This window comes from Rhynchophorus ferrugineus, unplaced genomic scaffold (assembly GCF_030347505.1).
Source record: "Rhynchophorus ferrugineus isolate W39M unplaced genomic scaffold, kcgeb_rfMv2 rfM8, whole genome shotgun sequence".
NCBI classification, from domain to species: Eukaryota; Metazoa; Arthropoda; class Insecta; order Coleoptera; family Curculionidae; genus Rhynchophorus; species Rhynchophorus ferrugineus.
In genome coordinates, this window is record NW_027472587.1 from 16,201,272 (window position 1) to 16,223,028 (window position 21,757).

At 30.8% G+C, this 21,757-nt stretch overlaps 1 protein-coding gene across 1 annotated transcript in view; it reads left to right on the forward strand.

Moving 5' to 3' along the window:
• Positions 1-8,882, forward strand: part of LOC143200753 (uncharacterized) — a 205,766-nt gene extending 196,884 nt beyond the window's left edge. The window contains exons 5-6 of the mRNA XM_076411362.1: positions 2,243-2,465; positions 8,185-8,882. Coding sequence (XP_076267477.1) covers positions 2,243-2,465; positions 8,185-8,270 — 309 coding nt within the window. The 3' untranslated portion in view covers positions 8,271-8,882. The remainder of the gene's footprint in view (positions 1-2,242; positions 2,466-8,184) is intronic.
• The last annotated feature ends 12,875 nt before the right edge of the window (positions 8,883-21,757 follow it).

Below are 21,757 nucleotides of genomic sequence, written 5' to 3' on the forward strand. Positions count from 1 at the left end.
AATTTGCTCAGCTTGTTTGGAGGATATCTGAGATATAGCGAAGAAAAGAGAATCGGGGGTTTTGGAACAAATTTACATTTCGTCTACGAGGTGGTAAACAGTTTGCATACACAAATATGTATAAACTTTTACCATATTTTGTTTATAATATTTAATTTGCATATCACTATTTTTGAATTACAACAATTTTAAAAGATTGAAAACTAATAAAATACTAATTTTTTAATTCCTATATTAGTAAAAACCATAAAAAAGGCTACAACTGTACTATAAATTATGATAATGTTATGATTAACATTAAAAAAAATATTGCTATAATAAATATAATGAGTGTTTTAATTATTAATGCATGTCTAAGGGCAAGATTGATCAGTGATAAGTAGTAACAGAATTGTGTATAATCCTATACTGATAATAAGAAATTTTTATCATATCACTATAAATTACAATACAACTATAATTTATAGTAACATATAAAAAGTTGCTATAATTTATATTGTGCATTTTTAATATATTATTTAATAGCCTCGAAAATTATATCCAGTCAGCTCAGAACTTAGTTAAGTCGTACATCAAATGCAATTGAAATCTAAGCTAGTAAAATAAACATTATTTTAAATAGTTTAATGAGATATGCTCTTCGATATATTGAAGGACACGTGGGTTAAAATTTTATAACAATTTGCCGTTGACAATAAAATAGCTCAATTTTAGTAAAATAACTTTGTTACTTTCAAAAAGTTTGTCACAATTCGATAGCAAAAGTCAGTGGCCTGCGATTTGAATTGTTTTGTCATCCACTATATCTTCCAGGTCTACTCTTAATGACTACTGACTATTTGTAAAGATATTTCTTGAGAAATGATCAAAATAAACTTAAATCTTTTACAAAATTGAAAGCGCGTGCAACTAAGCATAAACCTTTTGTCAATTTCAACAAAGATCTATTTCTTTGTTTTATAATTTACTCGATACCACTTTTTTAACATGAACAAAAACAAAAAAAACAATTTTGTTTACTAGATATGTTTAAGAACATCATTTTTAGTTATCATGTCTACAGTAGATATAACTAATTTTTAATTATAACAATTTTCGCGTGTTTTAAGAATGTTGCTCTTATACTGTATTAAAAATAATAAAATACCAATTACAAATATACTAAAAATATCCAAGCTAATATAAAATACTAGAATTATTTAATTCTTATATTAGTAGATAAATTAAGAAAAGGGTATCATGCTACTATAAATTATGACAATTTTATAATTTACAGTAATATGTAAAATATTGCTATAATATACATAATGAGTATTTTTATGTATATTTATGTTTATTGTCTCTACATTTATCAGTGGTATATAATAACAAATTAAAATTTCTATATTAATAGATAAAACAAGAATTAGTCATCAAACATTTATAAATTATGATAGCATTATCACTTATACTAATATGTAAAATGATGCTGTAATTTATCAAGTTCTGACTATTTTCAAGACCTAATTTTTCCGAAATAATCAAAATATATTTAATATTATCTTAACTGTTTACAAATCTGGAAGCACATTTAACTAAAAAATACGTTCTTAATATCAAAATTTTTTAAATATTTTCTCATTTATTTTTAGTTCGCACTTTTTAGTTAGAATTTAATAAAAATAACAAAAAGGGTGTCAGTTACGAGAAACGTTTAAGAAAAATCGGTTTTTAAAACGAACAATTAAATGTAAATTTTCTCAAAAACTTTAACCGACCCGCGTACGCAAAATCTCAAACTCTCAAAACAAACCAAATAAACCCCGAATCCGCAGAACTCGCGAAAGGTTCCGCAAGAAACGGCCCCCGGTTTATTGTGAAGTATTGTTCTGTTTGCGGATATGGTCGTTTCTGCACATTCGACAACTTTACGTTTATATTCGAAAGTTTCGGTCGGTATTCATGTGTTCATCCGAGACATTTGCTAAGCAGCCGAGAAAGTTGCGGCATACGGAATAAGGAATATTTCGTCTCTTTTTATTTCCAAAATAATATTGGTAGATCATTTTAATATTTGAAGCTTCGTTAATTAATTTCAGATTAAAAATAACTTATCTTTTATTAAAAGGTTCTATTAACTTGTGAGCTCCACATTAATAGTACATTATTAATACTGACGATACATAAGATAGTTAATACCAATAACATATCAACACGAATATAACATACCATATCAAAGTAACACCTTATACCTTCCTTTCAGGTACCAGGTTATACATCAGAATGGACAACGGCCACAGAAGATCAGTTAGAGCAAAAGACTGCTCAGCTGGAACTGACAGGAGTGGGTGGCAGTTGGGGAGCTTTAAGAATACGCTGTGAGGCAAACCTCTTCCGTTTATATAGAGCAAACAGTGTCGTCGTGGAAGTAAAGCCCGATACACCCCAACCTGCTTCCGTGCTGTTGATGGGACCAAGCTCAAAAGGTATATTATCTCGTTCTCTTTGTATTTGATCAACTTATTATAATTCTAACGACAACGAAACCCTATGGATCTGAAAATAAACAAGTATGATGATTAAAATATGGTTAAATATAATATAATGGGGTTATTTTCGTGGGAGATTGTGTAGTAAGTTGCATATTTCATAAATTAAGATTGTGAGCATTGGTAATACGCAATTAAAGCTATTGTTACCTTATCAGCGCCCATTCCATAATGGAACATTGTATTCCTAATGGAACAATTCAAACTAAACACATGTACAACTTCGATTGATATTGCCATTTGTAGTGCATAAACTAATTCCATATTACTGCTGTATTCTGAAGCAATCATCACTGATAGTGCACTTAATAATGTAGATTATAATATATATATATATATATATATATATATATATATATATATATATATATATTTAATTTAAAATGTGTTTCAAAATATAATTAGATTCGCGATAAAAAAAGCCCAAAGCTAATTATAAAACTAATTTTTGTACATAATGTTAAAATGTATTAACAAAAAAATATGTACATTTTCAATAAAATTTGACGAGAATATATTATAGTTGGAGAAATCTCCATTACGATATGGTAAAACATGTAGGCCATCTGTTACAAGGCTACGAAAGAAACCATCATTGGAGATTGCTATCGATTGCAATTGATGCTTTTGAGCTGAACATTGAAAGGAAAACGATCGGACTCAAAAGACGTGTCGTTTTTCCGACGTTGAATTAAAATGCTCCTAGAGGAATGGCAATAAATTAAATATGCCGACGGGAAATATTAAACGTATGGCTTAATTTTTGCTGATACTTAATAAATTTTATTTGGTATAAAACACAAATTACAATAAGCAGATTCTCTGAAATATTGGATTGAGTTTGAAATATCTTCGCATTTGAAATAATTTCTTGGTAATTTAGTAATTTACAGATAAAAAAAAAAATATATATATATATATATATATATATATATATATATATATATATATATATATATATATATATATATATATATATATATATATATATATATATATAATATATATATATATATATATATATATATATATATATATAATTATCATAATAACATGACTTGTATTATGTTGCTATTTTTTATAATACATGTTCTAAAGTACATTTGTGTGTGTATACTCAATATATAACTTTTGTGATGATTTAAATTGATCTGTTGTCAGCAATATATAATACCAGAAATAACTAAATTCATATTCTATCATTCTCTAGAAGACGACCATCATAATACCATAAATTATGACAATAATTTAACATATATTATATTGCTATTATTTATAATTAATATTTTAAAGTACATTTGTGTGTGCATACTCAATATAGATCTTCTGTAATGATTTAAATTGATCTGTTGTCAGCAATATATAACACCAGAAATAATTAAATTCATATTCTAGCATTCTCATAATACCATAAATTATGAAAATAATTTAAAATATATTATATTTCTGTTATTTTTAATTAAAGTTTTAAAGTACATTTGTGTGTGCATATTCAATATAGATCTTCTGTAATGATTTAAATTGATCTGTTGTCAGCAATATATAACACCAGAAATAATTAAATTCATATTCTAGCATTCTCTAAAAGACGACCATCATAATACAATAAATATTATGACAATAATTTAACATATATTATGTTGCTATTATTTATAATTAATGTTTTAAAGTATATTTGAGTGTGTATACGCACGTTTTTAACAAATATATGTGTGACTTGTATTTCAAATTGAAACAAAATATAATGTTGTAAAATAAAACAATCTACCTTTTAACCTAACTTTTCTAAATATAATTCTCCAATTCTTCTATTCCAGATCTATCCAAAGTTAGGGTCAGCAAATACGTTCTGCAAAATCAAAACGAAAATTCAACCGAAAACAACAATTATACCCTATTCGCGTCTTATACGTTCCCCCATAAACTAACAGAGAGGGTCTATCTTATCTAGACAACCGCAATTGAGTCGATAATCCCTTTATTGTATACATTATTACTCAAAACGAACTCACATTATATTGATGTTGATTAAATTCCGATATTTCTCCATCGGGATATTTTTACGTCGTTCGATTCGCATTTGTTTTGATCAGTTTCCGGCGAACACATCCAGCAACCTAGTTCGGACTAAATGCCCAGCAGTAAAAGTCTTATTTACGACTGGGCCGGTATTTGTTTGGCTGACAAAAACCGGTCGCCCATTTCCGGCGCGGACAGGCCGCCCTCCGCCCGCGGGCCCTTCCTTCCTCTATTTTACCGTTGATTTCTTTTACGGCCTTTATGACAATAAGGCGAACATAATTTACGACGCCCTGACGTCACCGCGTCAACGGTTCCCTTCGATTTATCGGTGCGTAAATCATGTACAAGGCCTACTATGGGTGCCGGTCGGTTTTCTCGTTTTCATCTGCAAGATAATGGAGCCGTAAATTTTTACGATCATGAGCATGGGGTGGGGGGTGAGAGCGGTGCGTGGCGAAGGATAGGGGTCCCGCCTGGAAAGTAGTGAGAATCAATTTGTGGGTGAAGAAAGTTCAACGACTAAAAAAATATATAGTTTTGTTAGGGACGCTCTTGGTGGCAATGAATAGAACGTGAAAGATTTATTATTTATTGAACTAATATGAAGGGATTTTTTACGAAATTACTTTTTTTAAGTTATTTTTTAATCGAATGGCCCTCCATTGTCGTTTTGTACTAAAAACTTATTTATTCATAAAGTTTTACAATTAGAACATGCTGAAAAAAAGAAGCTACTAGTAAAGAATTATTATTACAATTAACAGCAAAAATAAAAAGAACAGGAAGAAATCATGAAATCATTAAAAAACTTCTAACATTAGGAATCACCCATAGGCTAGTAATTTCAAACATGATGAAAGGTCAATAAAGATGGTAAAAATACTATTGGCAACCCTACAGCAATGACATGATCTACAAGCATTCTTAAACATACCTGGAACCTATTTGATAACTAATTCTTTAAATAAATTTCAAAGTTACGGTCCCTACCACACCCAGCGAAGATAGTAAGAGGAAGAAGTATTATACGATTTTAAAAACAATACGTCACTATAAAGAAAAAGTACCCAGTTTACTTATCTATATATCGAAGTGTATAATATTTATTTTAAGTAGAAATGGACCAATGTAGTTATGATATAGAAATATAAAAGACCAAGTACAACAGATTGTATATTAATTTTAAATATACATTTGTATAAATGGTTCATAGTAGTTCATAATATTACTTAGTTCAAAGGAAAATGAACAGTGATTTCATACCAAAAAGGCAAAAAGTTACCAAAAAGGTATTTAAAATGATAACTAAGAGAAATGAATTACTTAAGGCAACTGATAAACTATGATGCAGCTACATGTCTGCAAGAAATTCAACATATTGACCTACTGTTCCAGGATTCGCTGCTAATTTGAAATAGAAATATATCATTAAAATATATAGAAGTTTTGTTAAACTGATATATTTATGTATTATTACTAGTCTTTAATATAATAAAAGTTAATGGCATTTTCAGTATTTTTAGCGATAGTGTACTTCACCACTCAACTACACAAGATCACACTGTTTGGTTTTCTTGGGTCTGAGTTTAAGTTCAGTGTTGTCAAAAAGTTGCATCCTATTGTTGAATAGAGTGTTTCTTCATATCTCATTACGAATCTCTTAATTTTCTCCATAGCAGTTGGAATCCAAAGGTCTCGGTGTTAGTAATTGTTCCCATAGCATCTAAAGTGCTTATATTATGTAAATATAACTTCTTGCAGAACACTGCACTTAGAATTCAGCTATAGCTTATAATTTTGGCTTCAAACGTTTACCGGTTTGTAACACCTAATCATTAACACTAATGTTTTGAAGAGTTTTGTAGTCATTTGACAACAGTATCGACCAATATTCACACAAATCCATTTTAATAAAGGGAGTCGATTAAAATAAAATGAGAAGCAAAAATCCGATTCGACTTTAAAACGAATTTTATATCGTTAGAAACTTTATTTGACAGCACAGTCGCCATCTCATCTTTGATATGTTTTATTTATTTTATTTATTTAATAATAACCCGCTCAGCTTGATGGGCTAGTTAGGGTCTATTCTCAGTTTTACAAAATGTATAATATTTTTATTATGTATAGGTATCTAATATAATTATTATATATAAAAGTATAAAACACAAGAATATAAATAATAAAATTATAAAAACATATGAATGACATATGAGTATAAACATATGAAATAAATAAATATCAAGACCTAAAAATATAAGAATATATAAGAAAGAAAAAACAAAACAAAGAAAATAAAAGAAATATTACCCAAGTTGAATAGTCGCCTCAATGAGCTATTTATTTGACACTCAATTAGTATATGATTGACGATCCGCACTCATTGCATAACGGAGGATTCTCTCCCTTAAGGAGATCTATGATGTGCCTTGGTTGTTGGAAGAACTATAAAATAAACCTGACTATAAAAACAACGAAAAGGTTTTTAAAAAAATTTATAAATAGCGAACCACAACTTACCATATTATGACCGCTATTACAAGTTATCTAAAACGCTCCATGCTTTCCGGGTCAGGCCACTTTACTCCGACAACCCCGGTTTACTGTCCGTCCGTCCACCTTCCACCAGAAACGCCGAAAGCCCGACCGTTTCGTTCGTGCCCCGTTCGTCCTAAAAAAGGCAACGTAAAACTTTTATAACTCAATCAACGTAACAATTGCACGCCCTCCTCTAATGGCGCCGCTTCCAAATTTAAGTAAACCCAAAGCTCCTTTTTAATCCTCTCTCAATTTGGGATAGATTGAGGCCTCCAAATTGAGTCGCAGCCGCCGCATCAAACGAAAAAAGAAAAGGGCCCCGGACTTGATGGTAGTCCGCCGATTAAATTTGTCTGGAGGGAGAACGTCGTTCCGAGCTGATGAACGCCGCAATCGTTCGGCCATCGACGGAATCGGAAGACAAAAGGAGCATCGTAGCCTGTTATATTATGGTTATCGAAGTTTTCTTAATCATTTAATTAGTTGTTTTATTGAAATATATTATTTCGGATTCTTCTGCTACGTATTAAAGAAAACCACACGAGATAAATATCAGAATTTTAGTCTAATTATATAACATTTCTTTCAATCAACTCATATGTGCATATACGCAAGGTAGCCAGACCATTTATTAATTTAAATACTTATTGCAGGAGAGAAACTAGATAACAGTGTAGCATAGTTTACGAACAGGGAAGCGATTTTAATGTTGCTTTCGATTTGATTCTTAAAAATTATCGTATAATATCATTATTAAAGTGTTTTAATCATTTATAGAATAATTCTAAACATATATTCAAGTAATTAACGTTCGTCATTCTAAGTAAAAATGTGAAGATGACAAAACGCAAACAGCTTGGGGTTAAACTAAACCAAATGTGCTGGCTGATTTCCCTGTGTCACATCCGCTTATATTTTCTTGAAGTTAGAATAATCATCTTTTATTTCACTCAAAATACCTGTCAGTTATAAATGACTCTATTTTTTTAATATGGGCTGGGAGAAGTATTTTAATCTTATGCTTTAAACTATCATGCCAAACTTTCTCGAAATCTTGATCAACATCTAAAAATATTGATGATTTTTTTTGTTGCAGGTACCAGTTTCAAAGGAAACATCAGCTATAACCACGGAATGCAGGTCATGTTCGTTCTAATGACATATATGACAATGGTGACGTGATAAAGTGATGTTAGCAGTTAGGATAATAACCGAAAAGGAAGAAGAACAGTTTCCGTGGCCCATTTTTTAAATTAAATAGAAAATAACCAAGATATTACTCTCAACATCCGCCGGGGCCGAGACTAGACACCTAGGTGCCGCGAAATCAGCTGTACATAATGACGATAAGGAGCAGGTTCCTCGTCTCCGGTTTTTTGAATATTTATTATCCTATTCCAAATCCAATTATGTGCACACACAGGGGGAAAATGTCCAATTTTCCTTCTTGTAAAGGCACGACGAAAGCATGGCGTGTCGAAATACCCTTACCGCAGTCCCAACTAAGTGAATACGAAAAAAAGCTCTTCGTGATTTATTTTTTATCTTAAGAACACACGACCTCATTTCCAACGGCAGGACCTTTCTCCACTTTTTATTATTCTATTAAGTTAAATTTTCCGCTTACGGAACGTTGTATGGTCTTTCTAGCAAATGGGACTAAAATAACAAGGACTATCTCACCGCAATATAACGGGTATTTATTAGGATTTTTTCCCTATTCGTATGACACAATTCTGCCATCCTGTCCATCGTTTATAGTTTAACAATTCCGTTTTGCTTGATATTTTGTTATTCTATTTATACCAAAACTTTATAGTATGTAACAGTTCCACAAAGTGTCTTATATTATATTTCATATCAGCATTCTAGAAGTTTCACAGTCTGTTCTCAATATATATAGCTATATATTGACTTCAATGCTACTAATATCTTATAATTATCCTATTGGTCCTCATAAAACGGTGAATAATAAACAGACTAAAGTTTAACTAAAGTCATCAATTTGTAAACATGGTAAAACACATTTAAATATCATCATTACAGTTTAAAAACTTGTTAACATTTTTAAGAGATCATCTGTGGAAAATCCATAAGCTTAAGGTCTTTTGTATTATAAATAATAATACTTTTACAGAAAAACTAAATTCACAAATACGTGAACAAAGAGCACTTTTAATATGCATTTGGTGCTTAACTTACAAGTTTTACGCCTTTGCTGATAACTAACTTATTAACGTAAACTGTGAGATCATACCCTTTGATGATTTATCAAAAACCATTTTGTCAAAATATTACTAATAAAGTGAAACTATCAGTCAGATATTATTAGACGTCAAACTAAGTAAATATAACATCAAAGTTTGTTCAAACTATATAGAAATAGAATTAAAGATTACCTGAGTTTGGAAAAATGTGCATAGAAGGAGCTGGGAAGACGACAAGTACATAAAACATGAATATCAAAAAAACTAACAAGTTAACTATAATGCAAACTATATTTAGCACATTTTCCTTTAATTTTTCTTTAAATTAAATAAGAAACCATAAACATTCAACAAAAAATAGAAAACTAAGTTAATTAAAAAATATTTTCAATCAAAAAATTCAAACAGCTTTCCGACAAAAATCAAATAAAAGTAATTAATTTAAAAAAATATTTAAATTAAACTGTAATATAATATAAAATAGAAATAAATTTTATTAGTTATTTTTCTTGCTAGCATAACGAAAAGGACGACAAACGATCTTGAATAAATCAGACTTTTTTAATAAAATATCCCAAAGTTCCCCACGCTACATTTAACATATTTACTTACCAGAAATAAAAACCGTTCCGCATAGTTCCTCAATATTTTCGTTCTCATAATGATAATGTTTCCCTTGGTTGTATCATACGTCAGCGGGCACAATCCTAATAAAACATCGGGACCCACATTTTGATAGAAAGGCCATAATGAATTTCTGCGACATTCGCAGTTTTCTATTTTCGGGTCTCCGTCTCTGGAAGGATTTTAATAAGGTCTAAAAGGAAATATTTATTACGAAATAACCGTATTAAACCATAAATAATATTTTTCTATCTATTAAATTTCTATATTCACCCGAATGCGAAATCAAAATGATATCCACAATAATATTTCTGGTGGAAAAAATCTGTCTAAATAATTTTCACTAATATCAACAGTAATTAGAGGAAATGAAGACTTAAATAAATAAAATATCATACAGTAATACGTTCAAAACAATAAATCATGATTATCGGTCAGCAATTCTTCAGCATTCCTCAAGGATATCTGTTAAATATAGAGTAGTTCACTGTATAAATGTTACTGTAACTTCATTGCCATAACACTTTTTTATCACTTTTTTATTTAGTAGTATATCTCAAATGTTGATTCCGGTAAGGTATTTTAGTATCTTAAAAGAAAACTATGTCGACAATATTATTACTAAAAATATTTACATACTTTGGTTCAAATGATTTAGAAGTAACGATATCGACTTCAACCAAAAGAACGCCTGGGTCAATTAAGAATAATTGAGAGAAACTAAAAGGAATCATCGAGACAAATCACTGTTAGTTGTAATTGATATATTGGATACGAATATAGAAGAGTAAAGGCTCAGATCACACTCCTTATTGTCCTAAATTGACTCCCTACTAGCACTTCTACTCTATTTTAAATGTTATATAGTTCATTTTTATGTTAATCATGATAATTTGCCTCAATAGTTAAGGAATGCTGGGAATGAACATATGCGAAAACCCCACAAAGGCATAGCAAAAATTTTAGTCTCTACAAAAAAAACACATTTTTTTCTATGAATAAATAAAGAATTACTAACAACTATTTCTGGTATGAACTACAACATAATAAATTATAAAACCGTATTACCAAAAAAAAAACAATATGAATCTTTAAACAGATTTTTTCCACAACACAGTACATTCAAAACATTAATTGTTTAACCAATAACCGATGTAAATGCATTATTGTACATACATGTACGTAAAACGGTTTGGTATTATTATTTCAACAAAACTCCAATCCAATTTTGACTTGACCAAGTCAGCGGTATATATACTGAATGTGATTTAGTTCGTAATAATGTAAATATAATAATGTAAATATACGTTTTTAGAAATAAATGAATCATGAATCATTTCCACTGAAATTATTAGAATAAAATAAATTAATGTTTAATACGTTTACGTTTGTATAATTATTATTGAGGGAGCTTTCTCCGTTTCGTTTCTGTTTTCATCATCATATCGTTGAAATATAATAAATCATTTACTATACCGATGTATGTACATAACATTGTTTTTGTTTTATATAGTTTATTTGAAGTGTTTGAAAATAAAACAGTCTTTTAAGTAATCCGTTGATATTTTTATAATCACCCAAAATAGGTATAAAACCAAAAATAAAGCTACGTAAAAAACAAAGATATATGAGAGTTAAAAAAGAAAAAATAAGAGCAGTAAAGTAAGGGTAAAAGTAGATTACAGTAAAAGTAATTACAATTAGAGGTAAGAGTAGTTTCAGATTACAGCAAATTAATAAAACAGATTTAAATATAAACAAAATAATGTTAAGATTGACTAAAGGTAAGCAAAAAAATGGTAATTTAGATTAAAGGTAAGCTAAAATTAAGGCAAGCACAAACTGAGAATATATAATAATTTTAAATATATGACTAAATATATTTCTTGAATGTCATTAGTGATAATATAATCACAAAAATTTAATGTATTGGTATTTCAAAAATTCCAGGCTAATCTGTAGTAATTTTTACATTAGCACCCATCCAGTTTATAAAAATAAAAATAAAGGTAAGATAGAATAAAGGTAAACAAAATAATGGTAAGCTAGATTAAAGGTAAGTAAGAAGGGTATTCAAAATAAAAATAAATTATAAGAAAAGTAAGCAAAATAAAGTTAAGATATAATAAAGGTAAGCAAAATAAAGATAGGTTAGAACCAGGGATAGCAAAATAAAATTTAATAATAGTAAGGGTAAGTTAAAATTAAATAAGCCAAATTCAATGTAAACGTAGAAGAAAAAAATAAATAAGTACGAAAAACCTTAAATGAATAACTATTTAATTATAATTTTGAACTTTATTACATATTTAAATACAGATAATCATTGTTATTTAATCAGGAATATCTATCAACCTAATATTTAAGCCAACAACAGTGAATACTGTTTGTTTGTACATTTGGCAAGTTTTATCCAAACTTTTTCCCAACAAAGGTAAGCCGGCAGTTAAATACAATCCACAAAGAGTACTTTAATGGAAAAATAATTCGAGTTCTTCCAGTTTGGGGACCTGCGGAATGGCCAGTTATAAACACGTGCGACACAGTGCGAGAGGGGGATTTAAAGGGAAAAATAATGGGGTTATTTTTTAGACATATGGTGAGCTTAGTCGCCAAAAGAGGAAACTGTTAAAGGCATGTGGTTTTTGCGGGCAGGATTGGCGTGCGTGCCGTCTTTTATTTTAGTCCCTTCTTTTATTTGTCTTCCGTCCTGGTGTTCATTAAAGTTTCGTTAATTTTTCCGCTGCTGAGTTGGACTTAAATAATTATATTCAAACGCAAATAAATAGATATTATCGTAATTTATGGCGATTTTAACTTGGAAATAGTAATATGAGGTTTATTTTAGAGTAACTTTGTCGCGTTTATCCTACTTTTCTATGGTTTTAAAATTACAAAGTAGTTGTTCTATTACAGACAGTTTGGCCTTAACATCTTTATTACTATTTTTAATATGAGTGCGAGTTTTAATTACAACTTCACTGAACTATATCAAATGGTTTTACTTTCTTCTAGCTTTTGACTTTTTCCATATTTTAAAATCTATGTATGATATTTCTATTGCTTTGGCTGGTACAACCCCAGAGTTGAACACCATAAGTCCACATTACTTTCATGACTTACTGGTAAAGTAAAATTTATTACATACTGATAGGCCTGAATATCTCCAAAGATGTTCCCTGTTCAATAGGTTTATTTAGTTATCAGACAGCAATTACTTGGATTTGGTATCATGTACGCAATTAAAGTCAACATAAATGGTGAATGGTCTGAGTTTAGTTCTAGGTGTTCTTCAACTTGCATATTATTGCATCAATTTTTCTAATGATGTAGAAATCCAGCAAGTATGGAATCTTGTCTTGGCCCGTTCACTAATGTGTGTGTTTACTTATCGAAATAGTTTCAGAACAATATGCCTGAATAGCCCTTATCAATTCTCTACCTTTGGTTGTAATTAGTCTCTATTCCTATAGTCACCACCTATAAGAAATCGATTTTCCAGAGGTTGAAAAAACTATTTATTTCTTTCAAATTTGATACTGTGTTTTAATATATAAACTGGACTTTGATTAAATATTATGTTTTATGTTTGAAAAACATATATAAATAAACAGTATGCATCCTTTTCGTCTATATATTTTCTACATAAAAAACATCCGACGTACGAAAAACCATTTCGCAACAATTGATCTGCGGATATCAGACACATTCATCGTTGAACCGTCCAAATTGTATAAAAATAAATTGTCGAACGCTTAACGGCAACGAGAAAAAAGAAGATAAAAGTATGTATAATGTGCTTTTTGTGGCGGATTTTGAAGACGTCCGAAGAATGGCGCTGAAGGCAGCCAGGGATGATTGATAGACGCTTAATAACGCGTCCCCCTTTTTTTCGCCGGTCTTTCCAAGGCAACTATTGATTTGTCAGTTCATAATCGTTCGGAGTCGCGAGCTGGACCGCAAAAAGTTACCAGAGGAAAAAATGTTTCAGTAGTATATTGTTTTAAGGAAGAGCTGTCCTCAATATATCGGCAATTTTCTATTAAGTATGGAAGAGTATTTATGTAAGACAACATCTATGACAGTCATCATTTGTTTAATGAGCATTAACAGTATACTCGGATACCAAACTGATCCTGAGCAACGATGGAAAATTTGCTCGAAATTATGTCCATCCATATTAGTCACCAGTTCTAGCTCACAGTTATCATATATGACTAATCAGAAACAATTGGAGATAATACATGAATATTTGAATGACAGTACAACTCAAAGCAGTTAAATATCGAAGAATGAGACTGGCTCTCAAAGAAAATATAAGTCATTGCCTGAATTGGTGACAGCCCTGCAGACACAGACACTTATACGATCCCTGTCTCCATATCTAAAATATTTCGTCATAAAGATACCAGAAAAAATTCATATACCTCCCATTATACAGAAGCCAGTACATTTGAGCCGCTATGAACTATGCAAATTATCAAAATATATTGGACATTAGCGGCTTACAATAAACAGAATTTGAGTTCGTTAGTATTTTGGCGATAATTCTTTCGAATCTTGTCCCAGTACCCCAACGATGAGGTAGTAAAATCTACCGCGCTACAAATAGCTCTAAATCCTCTATCCTAAATACTAAATACCAAAATAAACTCTATAATCTGCCTTCCACTGTATTACAGCTGAAATGTTGGCAATAAAGAAAGCCCTAAACATCACAATATCATTTGATACCTCATATACACTGCTAGTGGTAGAGATCCTTGAATTGACTGTCCGTACACGTTATATCTCGACTAAACAACTTTATATTCGTCTGGATCCCTAGCAACAAGAGCATGCTTGGGAATGAATTGGCTGATAACCATGCCAAAGACCGTATAGCAAGAGGTCAACAAATTGTAACTATTCTATATTATAAAAATATTTACCCAATTACAGATGTTAGACTAGATAGAATAATGCAACTTAAGTGGGACCTGCTATAAGAGGAAAACAAGTTTTGGCAAATTAAAAAAAAAATTTCCCCTGCTGCCCTTTTAAGGAATAGAGATTTATAAGTAAAATTTAACAGGCTCTTAATTTAACTACACAAGTAGTAAGTTGTAATTCGTTAAAGGCTATTAAATAAAAAAAACTCTTATTTTATTTAAAAACTGATTTATTCATGAAAAATAAGCGACTTGTTGAAAAGCTAAATAAAGCTATAAAAAGGGTTCTTTATTAGAAAACAGACTTATTTATATCACTAATTCACTATTCAGGTAGTTTTTACACAGAAGGTCGGAGAGTTAAGATCGTATTATATAAAACGTATACTATTTAAACCAAGAACATTTCAACCGATATTTTATTTTATTATTGAAAAATATAAATAAAACATATTAAACTTACTGCTAATACTGAATAGATATTTGGAACTAAAACGCTAACCTCGAAATTAATCACAAAATGTTTTATATGTCACAAACTAATTCCTAGAAGATTTACCGTGCTTCCATCACAGCTAACGCTATCTGGAAATAGGGCGACGTTGATATATCGTTGTTTTTTATTAATTCATTAAAGTGAACGGTAGGTTTATTAAAAAAGGATTTAATAAATTAGAATTATTGTTTTTCTAGTGGAAAATAGCATGTGTCTTTATAAGATTTTCTGTTTCTGTTTCGGGAAAATTTTTGTAAATGGCAAAAATATTATAATTTTATTCCCATTATTATTAGTAGTATTTCGATACAAATTACGTCTTATTGCGTGAATCTAATCTAACCCATAAAATTAATGTAGTATAAAGGTAAGCAATATAAAAGTAATCTAGCATATAGCATATATATATATATATATATATATATATATATATATATATATATATATATATATAAAGCAAATTAATGGTAAATTATAATAAAGATCACAAAAATAAAGGTAAGGTGGAATAAAGGTAAGCTAAATTAATATAAATATAGAAGAAAATAAATATCAGTTGAAACAATTACAAATAGTTTTGTGTGCTTGTAATTATGTACCTTTTTATATTTTTGAGTCTCCTATTCACTGACCAGGGTTTATCGAGACTGGACCTACTGCTTAACCCAGAAAACAGTACATCATTTCAGGAGACACCCAGTCTTACCCAGCCTGGTTACTGGCGTTAATATGATCATTATTCATGTCGAATTCTGCACTCTTTTCTTTTAGACAATCACAATTATATACAATTACAAATACGTAAACTTATGTTTGTGTCCATGTCACAGTACGATTAAAACCCACGGCTATCGCAAGAGTAGCAACGGCTAGTTTCATTATTGTTACTTATATAGGTACAGATAGTGACCACGTAATAAGAAATATTTAAGAAATCATTATTTAAAAATATAACACTGGATTGTTTTCGTTTATATTTATCTGAATTGAAATAAAAAATTTTAAAAAAACCTTCCAAACTACTAAACAATACAGTAGTTCATGTAAAATTATACTCAATATGCATCAAATGTCAATATAGGCAAAAACATACTAAAAAAGATAAAGTTAAGCAACATAAATGTAAGCTACAATAAAGGTAAACAAAATGAAAGTAAGTTACAACAACAAAGAGACACAAAATAAAGGTAATCCAGTATAAAAGAAAGCTAAAATTAAAGTTATTAAGTTAATATTTATTTAAGTGCATTTTAAAACATTATTATTTATATATTTAATTATAGATAATGGTAATGTAAACAGAAATATTTGATAACCTAATATTTCAAAAAATTACCAGACAATTTTAAATGACTTGATGCATGAAGTGATGGAACTTTATTTGGGTAGATAATACGGAACTACCCAGAACATGTGTGATGAATTAGATGAAATATTGTTAACGAGAAGGAGTATAAATAGTAATAAATAAAAAACGAGAGAAAAACCTTTTTGTAACCAATATAGTCTTACAAAAAGAATAAAGATAGTAAACCAGTATATGGCCTAAGAACAAAATGAATGACAATGAATAAGAAAAAAAATTAAATCGATACAAGGCGTTTAGAATGTTTTGTTATCTTTTTAATTATTGTAATTGTTGTTCAATAGGTGTTTCAACGAAATTAAAATTTAAATATGCGTTAATTTACCGCAAACAAGTTTTTGAACTTCTATTGTTATCTGGGAAACTCTCGCAAATATTATTTTGGGGGAATATCGAAGAAATTTCAAACGACGGGCAATGAAAAAAAGACAAACACATTTTCCCAACCTGCTGACTCGATGTAACCTCTTACGTTTTTCTATTCTATTCGATAAAAGAGCAACGCCGACTTTCTCGGCATTTTCCTGCCGTTATTCCAGACACGAGGGCCTCGACGCAATCACGTCCTCATCAACTTATTCAGATCCAGACCCCTTTTTACTTTCGACCATAAAAGAACGCGGTTATTTTAACTGATTTTTTTTCAATTATGTCTATTTAGTTTTTATCGAGTGCTACGTGTAACTTAACTGACACTTCTCCAGACACGGGACGTCTGAATTTGATTAAATACTCATTCGTTCAACAGCTGGTCGACGAAAATATCAGATAATTCAAGAAGCTTTTGTATTGGCTAGTCATCGCCCTAGGATCGAAATTCCAACACAACTTATTAAGTTAATCATACTTCTTCCAAAACAGAGTGAAGGGAATAATTAAATAATGAATAAAATTACTATGGTTTTCATTTATTTAATGCTTTCTAATCTGTCTTATGTCCCCCGTGGGAACTAATAACTGACCAACAAATGAAGAACTAAAATTCAAGAACCATTTTTTAACTGTTAATATTCCTTGCAATAATCATTTTATCTCTTGATTGGTTCTTTATTAAGAAATGCATTTACTAATGAATTTAAAATGAATCTGATGTTTAGAATTACCTTTAGTACTATATGGTGTACTATATTTTCAGAACCATATCAGTCCTTAGGCAAATATGTTTCTTAGCTGCTCTTTGTTTACCAGACCCCAAGTTAAGTTACCTTGTAAGCAAAGAGAACAGACGATTATTGCTATTCTCGTATTTTATTAATCTATGTTGAGATGAAATCTTCACAGCTGTATATACAACGTGTTGCAAAAGTCTCGCTACTATTTTGATTGCCTAGAACAAAAGTTTTTGCTCAAAGTAAAGATAAGTTTGGTTTTCATAAAAAGTTTATTTGGTCTTTTTGCATTTTTTTTTGTTTTTATTAAAATGTCGTATTGGCTAAACGCGATTCACTATGAAATTTTTGCCTCTTTTTTAAGCATTTTTCATGACATCCTGCAACAATTGAGGCTGTTTCTTAAATTTCGTGACGAATATTGTCTTTAAAATGTGGAATCGTTTAAGGCTTATCCACTTCGCGAAATTAGTCTTCGTGAAAAACGTCATTCAAAAATTAAATTGTTAAACGAGCTGTGTGAGCTATGGTGCCATCTTGCATACCATACTATTCAGTTGTTTCAATGGATACAATAATGTTTCATGAATTAACTGTGTTCACCAAAACCGTCTATTTATTAACGTGACCACTGAAAAGAAAATGATTGATGGACGAACCTCTCGGCAGCAATTTTAGGACTAATTGAATTTTGTACGGGAACATTTTCAAATTAGTTCTCAAAATTCCCCTTAAACTGCCTGGAGAAATTTGTAATTGGAAACCATGTCTCCGAATTGATGTTTCTGGAGGCTTTTTCTCAGAGTCAAATTTTCAGAGTTACCACACGTCCGTTGTCTTCCAGAACGAATCCTGTCTTCTATCGTACCGTACTGTCGAAAATTCGCATATAAACGATAAATTGTGGTTTTCTGAGAATATTTTTGATGCAATTTCCGCTGAGTGGCTAAAATGGAACAATTATTTTCAATAAAAATTGTCACTATTTCTGTTCGTTCTTGTGACGTATATTAATCCATAATAAAATTTGGACCTCCATACAACACAATGATTAACTTATAATCCTAACGCATTTTACCAATACTAGATTGCTCATTTTTTATTTCGGTTGCCGCTAGTAACATATATACAATCAATATCCAATATATTGGCCCATTTCGTCTCCCTTTTACTTGCGTTACCCATTAGTCCTGGTTCCAGGTTCTCATTTTACAAATTCTTACTTTTGCTAGTTCGTAATACTTTCCCTCCATTACTATCTATGCCTTGCTAAGCTTATTTTTATTCTATTTTCTTTATATTCAAGTGTTTTCATTCATATCCTTGTCTTTTGTTACCATTATCGTCCTAGTCTCTCCATCAATTCTTTCAAATCCTTCTATTTCTATTAGTTCTCTATAATTAATTTCTGATATCTTATCTTTGCAGTTTGGCTTTCCTTTATTTGTTTCAGTTCTTTAGAAATATCCTCTTTATTGCACATAATGGCTCTTAATTGGGCCAGTTTTATTCCAATTTTATTTTTCATTATTAGTTCCTTTTCATTGTTATTTTCTAATTCTATTAGATAGATTCTTCTTTCGATTTCATGACTTTTTTCTAATCATACTTCTGCGTTCAATTTGCGTCTTATGATAGTCTAAATCTATTCAGTTTTTTCATTTTCCTACCTGATCTTGTCCAACTGTTCCCTATTTTTTGGATCCTCTCTTATTTCCTTGAGCCCCTTCTGTACTTTAGAAGTTTTAGTAATAGCAATGAGCATGCCCAATTTCACTTCCATAGTTTTTTCGGCCTCTAGACTTCCTTGGACGTAATTTCAAGCATTTGCACCGCATAAATATATAATAATTTAACGCAACTTTCATACCTGTTAAACTGCCCAAACTTACGTCAGTAAGTAAATAGCCAACACTAAAAAAATGTCTTTTGGTACATATTTTGACTTATTTTTTAGTTAAAAAAGCTGACATCCTGTATATCTGGTGGATATCTTCCAAGGGATGCTTTATTGCCTTTATTTATGTGTTACTAAATCCCAAATTGCATTGTCTTTCTAACTCAACCAACCATTAATAGATGGTGCCAGTTGAATGTATCATTTCGAAGCGTTCTAACAGCCGCATTAACTTAATCAGCTTAGCGTTAAATTAATTGAGTGGTAACTAGTTAAACTATCGGCCATCGGTGCTTAAATTCGTGGGATTTCAAGCAGACGACCTTAAGGCTGATTGTTTATCTATAACGAACGGTTACCAGGGGACCGTGAAACTCTCAATAAAAATTTAATCGCAGTAAAAGCTTCGTCCCACCTATAACTCCAGGTTAATAGAGGGACAAATCTACTTGAAATAGTAATTATACGAATTAGAGCAATATCTAACCGTATCCCGGCCCGTTGTTTTGTTTTACGTGACTAAGGAATAACTAGCGAACTTCCTTTAACGTTTTATCGGAAATTTCGGTCACACGTACATGTGTAACGCTTTTAAAATGTTATCTCGTTATGCAAAACAGGGCGGAATCATGTCATCGTTTGACGTATTGTAGTCGTCGCGACTAATTATGCCGTTACGTTCCGACTAAACGAGCAGTTCGCGTGCGCAACCACATAATTGTTTCTTGGAGCCCAGTGATCTTTATACGATAATTGGACTAGCTGGGATTTAGCTACACTCCTTTTCAGGAAGGAAGCTTTATATTTAGGGATGTTCTCGATAAAGACATATTCAGTAAAAATGTGCGATAATCGATATTCATTTTTAGAAGTATTTTAATGGTAGTGTCATCTTTAATTTGTCTTCTATGGCTTTCGTGTATCCACTGCTTTCTACTTGGTCCTATATCCCACGTAGAAAAAAACAACTTACGAACAAATGAGGAATTAACATTTTTTTAAGCTATTTTATAATTGTTTAGTAAGTTTCATTTTATCTCTTTATGATCAAACTAATGTATTTATTGCATGTCATATCCGGTTAATACTTTATTAAGAAATCCGTTTAATAAAGAAACCTGAAATTAGTCACAAGTTAATACTACTGAAATTTAGAGAAAAGCCTTAATAGCCTTTAGAATTTCCTCTAGTGCAATAATATACTATCTTCATATACTACCATTAACTAATATCACTCCCTAAGCACGAACTATTTTTCTTAGTCATTCATTAGATAACACATTTTAATCAAAAACTGATTTCCAAATTCTAAATATCTTATAAATACATTTCTAAAAGTGTTTTAATGGTAGTTTCACATGGAAATAATCATCCTTGAAGCAGTGAAACTAATATGCTCAAGTGGTTACAGATTCATAACATATCTATATAAGAGTGCGATAAGATAAGTACTTAGCAAAACAAAAACTAAAATTCTGGAAAAGCTCGTTACATTTGACCAAGCATCTGAAAGGTAAAAGTGGGCCTCCGTGGCAGCGATGACCATCACATTCGACCCAAATATCTGCTCTGCTAGTGACCTTCTCAAGTTCTGAAACAAAAAGAAGCCGCACGGAGCCAAATCTGGAGAATACGGTTGATAAGACAGCAGTTCGTAGCCCAATTTTACCCTTCTCCAGTTAGTCGATTTAGACCACACTTTATGAATGCCAAAAAACGACATCCATCACCTTTCCGGCCTATAGAACAGTCTTCGCCTTCTTCAGAGCACGGTCACCGGGTGATGTCAACTGTTTCGACTCTTCCGACTGTTCCTTGGTCTTTCTTGTGTGACAGTGGATCCACGTTTCGTTGACGGTCACGAGACGACGCAGAAACTCCTTCGTATTGCGATTAAAGAGACAAAGATCGAATACTACTCTGAAATGGTCTCAAGGTTCCGCTTGTTGTTCAGAGTGAGCACACGCGACACCTATCGCGCCGACAGCTTTCTTATACGTAAAATTTCATGCAGGATATGATCCACGCGGTCTTTTGAG